Here is a 14,786-nt window from a genome sequence, read left to right on the forward strand (position 1 = left end):
GAAATGCATGGCCAGCACCCAGGCATGAAGAACCACAGGTCAGACAGGTGACAGCAGGCTTCCTCACATAGGCGTCTTTATAAGACATTATAATGTTCATTACAATGTCTTTAAAGGTCTGGGATCCTGCTGTTTGAAGGGTTCCATCACTGAGTCCTCTGTGGGGTGACTCATTCCTCTCCAGCCTTCTCTCTTTGTAGTGTGCATCCCCTCTGCTTCCCACCAGCGACTCTTTGATGTCCAGTCTGGCAGACACTGCTCCAGAGGAGGAGCCTGGGAACCATGGGTGAGTGACCAGGAGAGGGGAAAGGCAGCACTTGATGATAGGGAGTGGCTAGTCAGCATGGCTCCTCAGAAGGGAAGGCTGCAGGAATCTAGAAACACTTCAGCTTACCCCATCTCTGTTCTGCAGGGAAAACACACTTTCTGCCGGAAGCAAAGAAGGAAAGGGAGACCCCAAAAGTAGCCAGGGAAATTCAGGCTAGATTCAGGGAGCTATCCAGACTGTGACAGTTGGAACAAGTAAACACTTCCCTTCCCTGGCAGGGATGGTGGCCGCTCCTGCCAAGAGACAGATGGATCTAGTGCCCTCTGATGTCCCCACACAGCATGTCTAGTCACAAACACCTGACATAAAAATCAACTCTACTCAGCTGTCACAGTTCACAAGGTTGGTCTTTTAAAAAGCAATTCTGAATTTGCTAGAAATGAAACCATCTGTCCAGAAGAATTATACAGGGGTACTCACAGAGACCACCAAGCCTTGCAGCCGAAACCCATGAACATCCTAAGCAGACAGCAACAAGTAAATACTCCAGCGATGAAAGGAACAAGGTACAGATGCACCCACAGCTTTTGTGAGTCTCCAAGGGAAGCCACAGTATACACAGTATGGTGGCATTTACACACAATTCCTGAACAGAAACTGTCTTAGGTGAAAGAAACTTGCCATGGAGTGGAGATGGGAAGGAGATTACAGAAAACAGGGCAAGACTGAATTTAAGAACAGCAGCTGTGTATATGCATATGCATGTGGAGGCCAGAGGTCAACTGAAATCTTGGTCCTTCATTGCTCTTAGGCTTTTGCTGCAAATGTCCATGTGTTTGTGTGGGTCTTCTTTTATTTACACGTGCATGTGCACACGTGCGCACATGTGTGCGTGTGAGTATCAGCTCACTTGGGTAGATACACATAGGGGCCAGAGGTTAAGATTGGATATCTTTCTCAATTGCTTCTCCACCTAACTTTCTTGACCTGCACCCAGTGGAAATCTGGCCATCTCCACCTCCTCATGGAAATAAATACGGGTGCTGCCGTGTGTGGCTTTGTGGGGGCTGGGGATCAGTCGTGGGCCTTCAGAAGCTTATATCGCAAGAGCTGTACTGACTGAGCCATCTTCCCAGCCCATAAGATACAGTTTTCTGGATGACAGGAGTATCTTGTTTGGGTTTAGATAAGTGTCACTCTGGTGTCTACAATTATCAATAGCCACTGGATTTCATACTTAGGGTCTGTGTGTCTTATTGTATGTTACTCCTACCATAAAAATGGTAGAGAAATTATGAGCTCATGATTCTGTGATCGACAATCTTAAAGTTATATCTTCTTCTCCCTTCAGTCTACAAAATGCTAGTCAAGTTCTTTAAACCCTGTGGTCTGAGTCCCCGTGTGGGATCAGCACCAACTGCATAGGTTGTCTTGAAGGTCATACAGTTCATCAGGTGCTGTCTCCTTGGCTAGTACATAAGGAAGCCCTTGATATTCGTAACAATTTCTTGTCTCTTCTCTTACAACAAGTAGGGAGAGGACTTTGAACATACTCCACTTAAAATCCAGCTGATATGTTGAAAGGTCTAGGACTCCCCAGAAGGGGGGTCCACTAGAGTCACAGGATAGCACGCACCCAAAGGACACACGAGAGACCGTCTTGCTGTAAAACACATGAGGTGGTTTATTAAATTAGAGCTCTGGGCCAGCCCATATTTCCATATCTCACATAGGAGATAGAGAGACTGACCTTGTGGCTCAGGGGTCTAGCACTTATATATGGGCGGGGTGGGGAAAAAGCAAACTTTTGCGCAGGTGCACAGGATTGGTTGTTTTACTTTTTGAACACTAGCAAGCCATAACATGGGGGCAGGGTGTAGTTCCTCCCTTGGCCAGCCAGTTTCTGGGATGTTCTTAACAGGCCTTTGTCTTGTAACTCCCCCTCCTCTGTAACTAATTAGATAGGCCCAAACCTGCTGGCAGGCACTTTTCTGCCCAAGGTCTAAGGCAAAAAATTTACACATATTTCATAAAATGGCCTTTATAATTTTTCACTCTACAATGTGAAGTGTTTGCATGGTTTCCAGCTAAGTCAGGTTACCAGATATCACTGTTAGGAGCTAAACTGTGCCCCCGACCCCCTCCATCCAACTTCATATACTAAACACTAGTCTCCAGGGTCTCAGAATTTATATTTGGACAGGGAGCCTAAAACTGAGGTCACCAGGGTGACCCCTAGTCTAAGATGGAAGACACAGACACAGACACAGACACAGACACACACACACACACACACACACACACACACACATACACACAGAGGAATCTGAGTGAGAACACGCCAGGGAGAGAGTCCTCGGGAAGAGCCAGCCCTGCCAACTCCTTGCTCTCGGGTAGCTGGTCTCCGGAAGTGTGCAATGAAAGTGTCTGTGACAGGGTGCCATGAGAGGAAAGATCACACTGGACCACCAAGGCCCAGGCCCATACTTACTGCTGCTCTTGGTGTAAAGCCGCAGGAGCTCCGACAGGCCACTCTTCTTCACCACGGCTGTGCTGCTCAGGTTCTCCTGGTCTAGGACCTTGAGGAAGTCGTCCAGTTCTGTCAGCAGCTGTTCCAGGGCTAGAGAAAAACACAGGAGAGTGAGTTCAGTGCCCTGACCCTGCAGACCAGCAACATCCCACTGAGGACCTGTGGTCCCAGTAGAAAGGGGTGCCTGGGAGACCTGGGAGAAACAGTGGCTTGGGAAGGTTGTTCTCGGCTTCAGAGTCTTGGTCAGAGAAATACACGCCCTTGAATTTAAGATAGAGAACCTCAAAGGGAGCCACAGACCTACCATTTGCTAGAGGAGTGATGGTGGCCTGGATGGCCCAATATTCTGAGGATGTCACCTCCATTTCCTATATCTGACTTCACAGAGTTAACAAGGAGAAGAAAACCCCCTCCGAAGGTCTTTGTTGCCTGCTGAGCTGAGGCTGAGCAATGCTTATCAATGCTTATCACTCTAGTCTTTCTCTCCAGGGGATACTGGTTTTGCAACTTCATTTTCTCTAAATTTCATTTAGATAGCTACTTTTTAACCTCCTCAAGTCATTTAGGTAGATACTTTTTAAAATGATCCTTCCATCAAACCAAGTGTTCTTGTTCTGCTAAAGGAAATAAATGTTCTGCTAAAGGAAATAAATAAAATGACTCCTAATGACATTCTGCTGTGCCCATTGGTCGGTGGCTCAGTCTGACACCATCAGAGAAGCTTCTGCCTGCAGTAGATGGGGGATCATACAGAGCCCCACTACTAGACAGTATGCAGAGAGTGAGAGATTTTGGTGCACTAGGTCCTAAATGGGGTGCCTTCTTCAAACCTCTGCCATTAGGGGTCAGAGAGCTATGCTGAAGAGGGGGCGGAAAGATGTAAGACCCAGATGCATGCCTCCAGGAAAATGCATCTTCCAGACACAAGACTGATACACATAGGCACCCATAGGCTGCATCCCTGGCCTATCCTGGTTCAAGCCAGACAGAGTCCCAGTGGTATGAGGAAAAAGCAAGCACAAGCTCCCATCCCTAACCAAGAAGCTATCTCCAACTGACAACTGCCTGCCAAGGAAAAAGCAGTTTTCTGTAATGGAGTCTCATTGGGTACATTAACCACACTTAGAGGCAGGCTCCACACTCAGCAGTAGATGACCAAGTAAAACGAACTCAATGGTGCTTTTGTAGACTCGGAGGGTAGGAGGTTAGGGGTGGTCTCACTGCTTTGCTTGGGCATGTTCTATCTTACCTACCAGTCTCTTGCTTGTATGTTATGATTTCTGTTTTTATGTTTTTATAGGGTTCATTCATGTGAATACACGTGTGTGTGTGTGCATGTGTGTGTGTCTTCTTGCATTTTTTATTTGTTTTTAATTCTGTCTCATTTTTGTCAGTTTCTTTTTTACAGGGAGAGACAGAGGGGGGAAGAAGGCATAGATTTGGATGTGTGGGGAGGTATGAAGACCCAGGAGGAGATGTAGGGAAACCATGACCAGAATATAGTATGTGAAAAAAATATTTTCAGTTAAAAAGGGAGTAAGAAGAGCTCTTCCACCACTGAAATGCTGAACTCCAAGGCTGGTCCCAGTGTGGATACACAGCCCTCGAAAATACACACCTGGTCATGGATGTCTGCAAAACAGAGCTTTCCCTGCTTGTAATGTGACGGTGTTGTACTGGGGCTGACTGTGGCAGCAAAGGGCAGCATGTGTGTGCACACCCCAGCAAAGGGCAGTGTGTGTGTGCAAACCCCAGCGAACAGCTCTGCATTTAACTTGCTCTTCCAGAGTGCTCACAAAATGTCCAGTATTTACCAACTAAATGAAAGAATGAAAAAAAGCAAACCCACTCACTTCCTATATAACAAAAGCACCTCACCTCTAGAACACAAACCCCCCCCCCCCCAATTCCTGTCCTGGGTCAGACCTGAAGGAAAGCCACTGAAAACCTGTCATGCCCCACCTCACAAAAACACTGGAGCAGGCAGGCTTTCCTAAAGGATCTGCCCTACGCTTCTAGTTTGTCTTGTTGTGCATGCATATACAGACATACACATTCAGACATGAGACACCGTCCCACTGAGCTATGTCCCCTATGGTTTTCTTGCTTATAATTATTCTCTCAATTGGTCTGACTGAAGCCAACTTACAAAGTTCATTGAATGGGTCTAAAACTTAGACCCTAGAAGATTACTACCCACTTGGAACCCTTGTCTGCTCTTGCTTTCCTTGTGTCCAGCCTGAGCTTCCTGTCATCATGAACCACTTTCCCACCACCACCATCATTATCACCACCACCATCTTCACCACCACCACCTCCACCATCACCATCATCACCACCACCACCACCATCTCCACCACCATCACCATCACCACCACCACCACCACCACCACCACCACCACCACCACCACCACCATCATCATCATTATCAATTTTCCAATATAAGGATTGAACCCAGAGCTTCACACAATCGAAGCAATCATTCTTCCAACTGAACTCTATCTCTGCCTCTGTTTACTTTTTGAGGCAGGGTCCTACTGAATCTCCCAGGCTGGCTTTGAACTCACTCTGTTGCCCAGGCTGGCTGAGACATGAAATTTTCCTAACTCAGCCTCTGGAGTAGTAGTTGAGATGGTACAGGATTGTGTCAACTGGGGCCGGCTTGGACCACACATAAACAATGTCCTCTGAATGGTTGGGAAAACAGGTCACTGGAAATCTAAGTCTCTTAACAGCCACAACTGCCCTCATCTTTCTGGCATTGCTGATCAGACCCGTAGAAGGCAGTGCAGAGATGACAGGAGCTTCCAGGCAGACAAATGTCTACACAAGAGGATTCGACAGAGAGGAGATCTGTCACCACAGGGATGGGAAGCATCAGTACAGGAAGGACCCAGCATCTATCCAGCAGCCTTGTTGCTGGGCGTGGTTCTACCATCAGTATCATTGGGGCCTCTTTGCCCTTGCCCCTGTCCACTTCCTAAGGTTGGGAGTCACAATATTCTCATCCACAGTGACACTGTCACGGACCTAGGCAGATGGGCAGAGGTGGGATGGCCTTGGAAATGGTGAGATGGAGTTAAACAGAAGAGGGGAAAAGCAAAATGACAGTTCTCAGCATGGCACAGAGTGAGCCAGGAATGCCTCTCACCTAACCTCACAACCAGGAACGCTGTCGGTTCACAAGCAAACCTGGCCTGCTCTGGAGTTAGCAAGAACTTAATCAGGGTTGGATGTGCTGGTCTCAGTGAAAGACCAAATCAAACAGACCCCTGAAATGAGAGGCCTCCTCCACTGGGGTGGGGGTTGGGAGCCTGTTGCACTCTGAACAGCTATTCACAACCCTCCGTCTGCTGAGACTACAATGAGCTCACAAAGGAATCTCCCAGTCTTGCACTCAGGAAAACTGAAAGGGCTTTGCAAGGGAACTGGGGTCTAGGTTGTGTTTTCCCTGAACTTCTAGACCTCTCAAAGAGGCCAGGCCTCTGTGGCCACCTCAGTCCCATGGAGAGGAAAGCGGGTGACACTGGAAATGGGTTTTCACTTCCTCATCCCCAGCCTTTCCAGAAACCTGCCTGGTTTCTGGAAAACGGTCTTTGTTTGTGTCTTATACAAGTAGACGCAAACTAAGCCAAAGGGTTCATCCTTTGTCCCTGAGGAGCCAAAAGTAATTCAGATGGGTCCTCAGTGCCCACAGGGTCATCTATTGAACATCCAGGGTGAAACCAGATTAATATAGGAGGGACCCAGCATTCCAGGAATGCAGAGGAGTGGGAGTTAGCAAGGTCTAGGGGTTAGCAGGGAGAAGAATTTACAAATTGGTCGTTGATGCAAGCATAGAGCTTACCAGGCAAGTGACTGTGTATCACAGGCACACAGAGCATGGGGCTTGGTGGGGAATCGGCTTCAAAGGAAGAACATGAATCCTGAAGCCAAACCTGAAGGCAAGGAGCAGAGCCTCTCAAGAATGCTCTTCCAGAAGTGGAGATGAGAAACTCCGAAGAAAGGGAGGAGGGACCAACGGATGGAGAGACCAGTGAGAGAACTGCCCAAGTACAGATGGGAATGATGAGGGGTTGGCCTAACCAGGGCGGCTGGGCACCATGTCAGGTGAATCCTCACAGCCTCCAGCTCTCACAAGTACTTTGCAAGTGCAGCCGTGGGAATGGAGCGCGGAGGCTGGATTTTAACACGACTTATTGCAACCCCAATGAGTAGTGACAATGAGCTCAGGTTCAAAGAAAGGCCTTGCTGTCTGCAGTATATCAGTTGACAGCGTTTCCATAGAACTGCGATGGGTGATCTGAGCCACAGCTTCCGAGTCCTGCTGCCTCATAATCGATAAGCAGTGGTACACAAAAAACAGAGCAGAAAAGGAAGGCTGGAGGAGGCCTGGGATGGGTGGAGCCAAGGGTACTTGGAGATCACTCTCTTAGATGCAGCGTCTGTCTACCAGGAAAGAAGACAAGAGCCTAAGAGGCAGAGTGACAGCAGACACGCACCCTACAAACAGCGGACATGCGCACTGCAGACAGCGGACATGCGCATTGCAGACAGCGGACATGCGCATTGCAGACAGCGGGGCTGGAGGTTGAGCTTTCTGATCTGGCGGGTTGTGAGTTGGCTGGACACAGCAGTATGTACTTGCTCTGAGAACAGCACTGATATCCTCCCACCCCCAGACATTTAGGAGAAGCGCAAGCATTAAGAGAGACATAGCTTGAAGAAACAAGCCTGAAGGCCCGTGTAAGACTCTGGGGGTCAGCATGCATCATTTCCCTCCTTTTCTGGATCCACACCACAGTGTGCTCAAGGGACCACGGGTGACCAGCTATACTCAGCTCCCTTGCCAGCTCCATCTCCTCTGCTCCTTTGGTTCTCTTCTGTCCAAGCCAGTTGTCCTGAGCCATGTCAGGGCAGACAAAAGCCACTTGTGAGTCAAGAGTCAGGCTTAGTGTGTTTGGGCACCGTATAAGTTACTTTTTGTGTCACTGCGGGGAAATGCCTTAGCATACAACTTAGAGAGGGAAGGGTTTACTCTGAGGGGCTAGTCATGGCAGGAAAGGCAAGGGTGGCAGGAATGTGATGCCGCTGGTCACATGACATCCACGGTTGGAAACAGAGAAAGGCAAGCATGAGATTCCCCTTACCCCTTTTTCATTTGTTTTGGGACCCCAGACTATTGGTGCCATTCAACCTGTAGGGTGGGTCTTCCTCACCCGGTTAAACTGTTCTGGAAACACTCAGATAGGCACAAAGAGGACTGTTTCTATGGTGATTCCAAGTTTCATTAAGGTGACAAGGAACATCACAGATATCAAGCAAGATGCCAAGGGCCCAAGAGGCGGCCAGCCTTCCTCCCCAGACATCTTTCAGGGCTTTGACTACAAGCTCTTGGGAATAACAATCAACAGAGGCAATGCTCCAATTTGCACCAACCCCAGTGACATTTTTCAACCTCCAGGGCTCAGAAGGGCAGGCCAGCCCTCGGAGGAATGTGGCTGATCCATTGAGGCTCGGGGACTCTGCTCATCACATTTCCCTTCGCCCCCAGCAACCCCCACATTTTCATTTAGATTTCTTCCTTGTCCTTTGGTGGATGAGGGGAAATAAGAACATAGTTCATTCTGGAAACTGTGGGCCCTTGTGTGGGCTTTCCATCTTGGCTCTGTTAAAGTTCAGGGTTGTCTGCCGGGGTGGTAAGTCATCAATAAGGTTCTTGTTTGGGACTTCAAGGCCCACGCAGAGCTAGACTGTGCAACTACCCGATTCATCACTCTCCTCCTCAGACCCTCCCCACCCCCAGCTGTCCTCAGCCTGGGCAGTCACTAGGTTCCAAACTGAAAATGTCCCCAGCACACCATGCCGGCTGAACTTCATGGGTCCCCTACAGTCTCAAGCCCACTTTTATTTATACAGCTGCATTAGCCGAAGACCCATGATTCAGTCCGGTATTCCTTTCAAACACCAGACTAAGCAGACCTGTTCTTTATAAAAACTATAATCCAGAAAGACATGTGTGCATTCTCTTCCCGCCTCCCAGAAGATTCCCAAGACCAAGCAAGCTACCAGGTGCAGCATTCTCGAGAATAGAATTGCTGGTGACAAGGGAGTCGGGAATGCTGGGAAGGAGTCCATGAGAATTAACAGCATCGCATAGAGGTGACTGTAAAGCTGCAAATAAGCCACAGGTTCACTGTGAGCAAAGAACACTCAGGTTTGCAGGGTGGGCACCCCAGAAAAAAACACCCCTTCACTCCACTTGAGAAGAGAAACCAAAGTCCAAATAAACTGTTCCTTCAAAAGTTCAGGAAAAAACCTACTGTGTGTATGCCCATTAACAGGAAGTGGAACTTCTTTCTTCCATATAGTGTACACATACACATGCACACACACATACTTTCTTCCATATGGTGTATATATACACACACACATACACACTTTCTTCCATATAGTATACACACACATACATGTACATACACACTTTCATATAGTGTACACATACACACATACATACACACTTTCTTCCATATACTGTACACACATACACACATACATACAGACTTTCTTCTATAAAATGTACATATACACACACATTCACACTTTCTTTCATATAATGTACACATATACACACATACACACTTTCTTCCATATAGTGTACACACACATACATGTACATACACACTTTCTTTCATATAGTGTACACATACACACATACATACACACTTTCTTCCATATAGTATACACAAACATACACACATACATACACACTTTCTTCCATATAGTATACACAAACATACACACTTTTTTTCATATAGTGTACACACACATACATATACACACATACACACACTTCCATATAGTATACACACACATACTACATATACACATACACACACATACACTTTCTTCCATATATTGTACACACACACACATACACACATATACACATACACAAATACACACATCCTGACCATTTCACAGCTTACAGACCTCTGGCTTAAAGTATACAATGTTGCACAACTATGGCTATCTCATTCCGGGACTTTTACTGTATCACCCCCAGCAGAATCCCACTCTGCAGTCATTTCCTTCTCCCTCCTTCCTGAGCCCAATGCTAAACCCTCCCCATCTCTGTGATTGGCCTGTTCTGGAGATAATGTGTGAATGGGATCAGGTAACCTGTAGTCTCCTGTCTGCCTTCTTCCATATAGCATCATGGCTTCAAGGTTCTGTGTTGTGGCAGGTGTGAATACTGTCTTCTTCTTATGGAAACTATAATTTCATTCTGTGAATTTATTACATTCTGTACATCCATTCATTGCTGGTGAAAGGGTGTTATTTTTTTTCAACAGAAATAGTTTATATAGATAAATCTCACACTCCATTTTACTGTACCATACTTGGCAAACAAACTTAGCTGCAGGGGCCACTAGCACAGTCAAGATACAGCACAGAGCCACCACTCAAGAATGAGTCTCAGAGGTAAACCTCTCACTATGCCCAGAGCATGGGAACTGCCTGACCTTCAGAGCTCAATTCCTTCAACTTAACAAGCAGCATCCAAGATCCACAAGGACACACTGGAGATGTGGCTGTGCTGTGTGGTACCCAGGGTTGATGTGGATACCTGCTTGGCCCTGTGTCCATCCCTCACAGAGCTGCACACTCAGTAAAGAATGCAGATTTCCTTAAAAGAGGAAGGCTGCTCTTCAGTCAAGGGAAGCTGGGTAGTCTGACCCTTTTCCATGCTGTGTACTGTTCCGTTTCATGGATGTCAGGCAGCTTTAGGCTCGTCCACTTATACACAAACCAGGAGGTTTCTGTATCTTCATACCAGTGAGTTGTCTCAAAGACACCTCACTGTAGACATCCAGTGACTTCTCTGCCTCAAGCACAGTTGGCATTTTGCCACTCTGAGACATTGACAGCAAAGGCAGAGGGCAGGTGCTTTAGGGACTGTAAACCCTCCTTATGCCAGGGCCCACCTCTAGAGATGGCGCTCTCATGGTGGCTTGGGGCTTCGAGAACTTTAAAAGTTTCCCAGGTGAGTCTACGGTTCCTGTGGGGCCACGTGACGGAATAAACGACTTCACTAAAAGATGAACAATCTACATTGTGGTCAGCCTTTTTACTTTATAAAAATATTTATACACGGTCCCTTCAAACTGCGCAACTCAATTCCGATTTACACACAGAACTTTGTAGATCCACACTTGTTACATGAACTCCGATGCACTTGGAAATATTTTTTACTTTTCCTTTTGGACAGAAGGGTACAGTAAGACAAGGAATAAAGATATTTCTGTATTTACATACCGCCTAACTCAGCTCTCTATCCTGCTGGGCAAGTGGAAGCTCACTCCTGCCAATGAACACTCCCAAGGTTTCACAGAGGGCCCCTCAGTGGACTTGGACATTAGGGGACTGGGCCAGAAGTGTAAATAGTTTTCTCCAGCATAAATAACCCCAAAGTCATTCTTTATCTCAGGCCCCAAGAAGAGGCTGAGGGGAGAAGGCTTTTACCAGCCGTGAATGCTCTGTTCCCCACTGGGCTGACCTCCCAGGGTCATGTGACTATCATTTTTGCAAGCTCTGTTTTTTCTCACCTATCTTTTGGGTCTCATCACTGAAAACATTTTCCTTATGGCTCACCCTCGGAGCTCCCAGATTAGCTGAGTGAGCATGGGGGAGGAGGACATGGGACAGATGCTTGCTATGGCTCACAGTACAGGAGAACCAACTGGAGTCACTCACAGCTGACCTCTCAAATGGAATAGGCCTCCCTCAGGAACAGAGTCCCAACCCCAGCCAAGGAGCCAGCTGGAACGCCCAACCCCAAAGACTGGGCCCTGCAGAGACTCACATGGTAGCAACTGAAGACACCATACCAAACACATAGAGGCAGAAGGGTCTCTGGGTCTGCTACACAGTGCCTTGCCGCAGGCCCACTCACACAGCGCAACCAGCACAGGCTATCTGGTGGCTCACACTGTTTTTCTGTTTGCCCCATGAATAGAGAGGCTCTGGAAAGTCTGTAGGGGCAGGAACCACATATGTCCAGGGTTGGCTCCACCACCATGCCAAAACAGGCCTTTCTGCAAAGTCAGAAAACAACTGCTAAACACCATGCCTACAGACAGACAGACAGACAGACAGACACACACACACACACACACACACACAGACACACACACACACACACCCTCCTGCTAATAAAAGAGATTAGATGGGTTCTTTCAGTGGCCCAGGCAAAGACTTGCCAGATTCTGGCCAAAATTCCAGTCTTCACCTGGAATGAGCAGGCAGGGGCCTGCCCTGGTGGCTGGTGGCTTGGAAAGACACAAGCCATCTTGCTCTTAACATGGCTCCCTGAGAGGATTTTCTAAAGGGTACAAAGGAAACTAGGACAAGCAGAGCTCCACACGCCCTCCTCTAGCCACTCAAGGGCACACAAGAGCAAACTCAGGACACTCCAGGTCTCTGTGACCTCCAGGGTCCAGGCCAGACAAAGTGGCTTCGGGACTAGAAAGCCTTTGTTCCTTCCCCAGCGAGGACATTCCTGAGATGCACTCCACCAGACAAGCAGCGTATTTCAGAGTTTTGGTTTTTTGGGGCGTGGGGGGCAGGGGAGGCACAGAGGTTTGGCTGGGTATCCCTCCACAGGACAAAACATAACACAGACACAGCCCACCTCGGTCTCGGAGCAAGGTGGCCGGGTGTCAGCGGAGTCTGGAGAATATTGTGTGGAGACAACGCTGGGAAATGATCAGAGAAGTTGTTATCTCTGGTGGAAGAGTTATGGGTGCTCTGTCCTTCCTTCCCTCTGTCCTCCCCTGTTCCTCAACACAGGGGGTGCATTGTGAGAAGGGAAAACCTCAGTAACCACTATATTTTCTGTTTGATCTGTAAAGTCCAGCTTGTCCCGGTTCACTCGGCACTTGAGTTAGAGAAAAGGGCAAACGCCACAGAAAGGGAAAGAAGAGAGGCTGCCAGCCTCTAACTTAGTGCCCCTCCTCAGAATCCAGCCAAAGTAACTTGAAGCCACCAAGCTACAATGCTACTCAGGACTACTCCACTACCCAATCAAGATCAGATCAGAATCCCAACTGCCCTGCCATGGCGTTGGCCGGACAGGAGGAACTGGTCTCCGTTTCCCTCCCTGAGCTCCCATTCGGTGTCCAAAAGACCTCAGAGCAAAAGCACTTCCTTCAGATGCCAAGAAAGCCAGGCAGAGAAACAGGTTTCCAGGGTCCCCAGCTGCTTTGTCAGGCCTGAACTGTGGTGGCCATTGGTACCTGGAGTGCCTCTCATGCTCCCCACATGGAGGAGTGCCCTGGAAGCCAGCTCTACAACTCCTAGGCACCTGGTCTTGAAGGACTTACCCCTCCTGTGCTTTGGCCTCCATGTTTGTACAATAGCGTTGGTGAGAAATACCCATAGGAAGACAGATCTGAGGAGGAGAAATAGCCCCACAGCCTCTTATGTCAAAGGGTTCACATCCGTTGTGAGCTAAAAATCCTAATTCCATATGTATGGTGATATATTAAAAAAAAAAAAAAACCCTCTCTACATTCCTTTACTGTATTTATCATTTTGATGTGTATATGCTGCTTGTGCGTATGCATGTGCGTGTGTGTATATCCATGGGAAAAGGTGTTGGAGCCCCTGGAACTGAGTTTTGGATGGTTGTGAGCTGCCTGACACAGGTCTTCCACTGACCCATCTCATCCTCTATCCCCCTCCGAACACTGCTTTAAACACACATGTGTGCATTATAATTTCAATAGAACAGCTTCCAAAAGGTGACTAGTGATGTCCCCCATGTGATATTGCAGGACTACCAAACCATCCTGGCAGAGGGCAGTAAGGACAGAGTAAAAAGATTTTAGATTAAGCCCTCCCCGTAAGCCCCCTTCCCAGAAACTTACAGTACTGAGGAGGAACAAACATTTTCAAAGCTTCCTGTGGCTCGGGACAGGTTTCAACAGGTTAAAACTAAAAGTGGGGGTGGGAAGTGGAGTGGAAAGGTAGCATTATGGTTAGAGCTCTTGCTGCTTTTGCAGAGGACCTGGGTGTAGTTCCCAGAGCCCAAATGAGAGTTCACAACTGGAGTTTATAACTCTAGTTCCAGGGGATCTAGCGCCCTCTTCTGGCTCTGTGAGCACTAGGCAAACATGGTGCACACACACATATGCAGGCAAACACTCATACACATAAAATAAATATGAATACATCTTTAAATCCTAAACTGACCCCAGAAACAGGTAAGGAGACTCAGATTTGACACCAGGCTGGAACTTAGGCAGCTGCCAGGTCCTCTTCTGTCTTCTCCTCACATCTCCCTGACTGCCCCATCCTGCCATCTCTGCCTCCAACAACCGTTCCCTGACTAGAGAGCAAGCATGATACTACAAACACCACTGATATGAAACAAATAACCCATGACTGTGTGCAGTAGAAGTATGCAGCTGTCTTCTCTTCCCCTGCATCCATTCACAGTAATCTGCAGCTGGGTTTGGGGATGAGGATGTCACTCATTGCTGGAGTGCTCTTCCAGCAGGAGAAAGGCTCTGGATTTGATCTTAGCTCCACAAGCAAATGGGGGAGAGGGAAGGGATGGGAAGTACACACAAGGCCCTGGGTTCAATCTTTAGCACTACCACAGAGAAACCTAAACACCAGTCCGGGAAGCCCCTACCCCACTGTTAGTTACCCCTTCTGTGACTGTGACAAAGTATCATAGAAAGGCAACTTACAGGGGTTCTCTTGGCTCACAGTACAGAGGACAATCCATCATGGCAGCAGGAACGTGAGGCAGCGGGTCACATTACATTCACAGCCAAGGAGCAGAGAGAGATGAATGTTGATACTCAGCTTACTTTCTTCCAGTCCACGCCCCCAGCCCGCGGGTTGGCCCTGCCCACATTCCGGGTGGGTCTTCCTAGTTCCATCAAACCATTCTAAAATTCCCCCTCATAGCCAGTG

At 47.9% G+C, this 14,786-nt stretch overlaps 1 protein-coding gene across 6 annotated transcripts in view; it reads right to left on the reverse strand.

Moving 5' to 3' along the window:
• The window catches only part of Afap1l2 (actin filament associated protein 1 like 2), a 99,947-nt gene that overhangs the window by 36,720 nt on the left and 48,441 nt on the right, over window positions 1–14,786 (reverse strand). For all 6 annotated transcript variants that reach the window (XM_076925625.1, XM_034524121.2, XM_076925593.1 and 3 more), the window contains one exon: window positions 2,760–2,888. Coding sequence is in view for 5 of the 6 variants with exons in the window: in XM_034524121.2 (XP_034380012.1) it covers window positions 2,760–2,888 (129 nt within the window). In the remaining variant the exon portion in view is untranslated. The remainder of the gene's footprint in view (window positions 1–2,759; window positions 2,889–14,786) is intronic.

The sequence above is a fragment of the Arvicanthis niloticus genome, chromosome 1 (genome assembly GCF_011762505.2).
Source record: "Arvicanthis niloticus isolate mArvNil1 chromosome 1, mArvNil1.pat.X, whole genome shotgun sequence".
NCBI lineage: Eukaryota > Metazoa > Chordata > Mammalia > Rodentia > Muridae > Arvicanthis > Arvicanthis niloticus.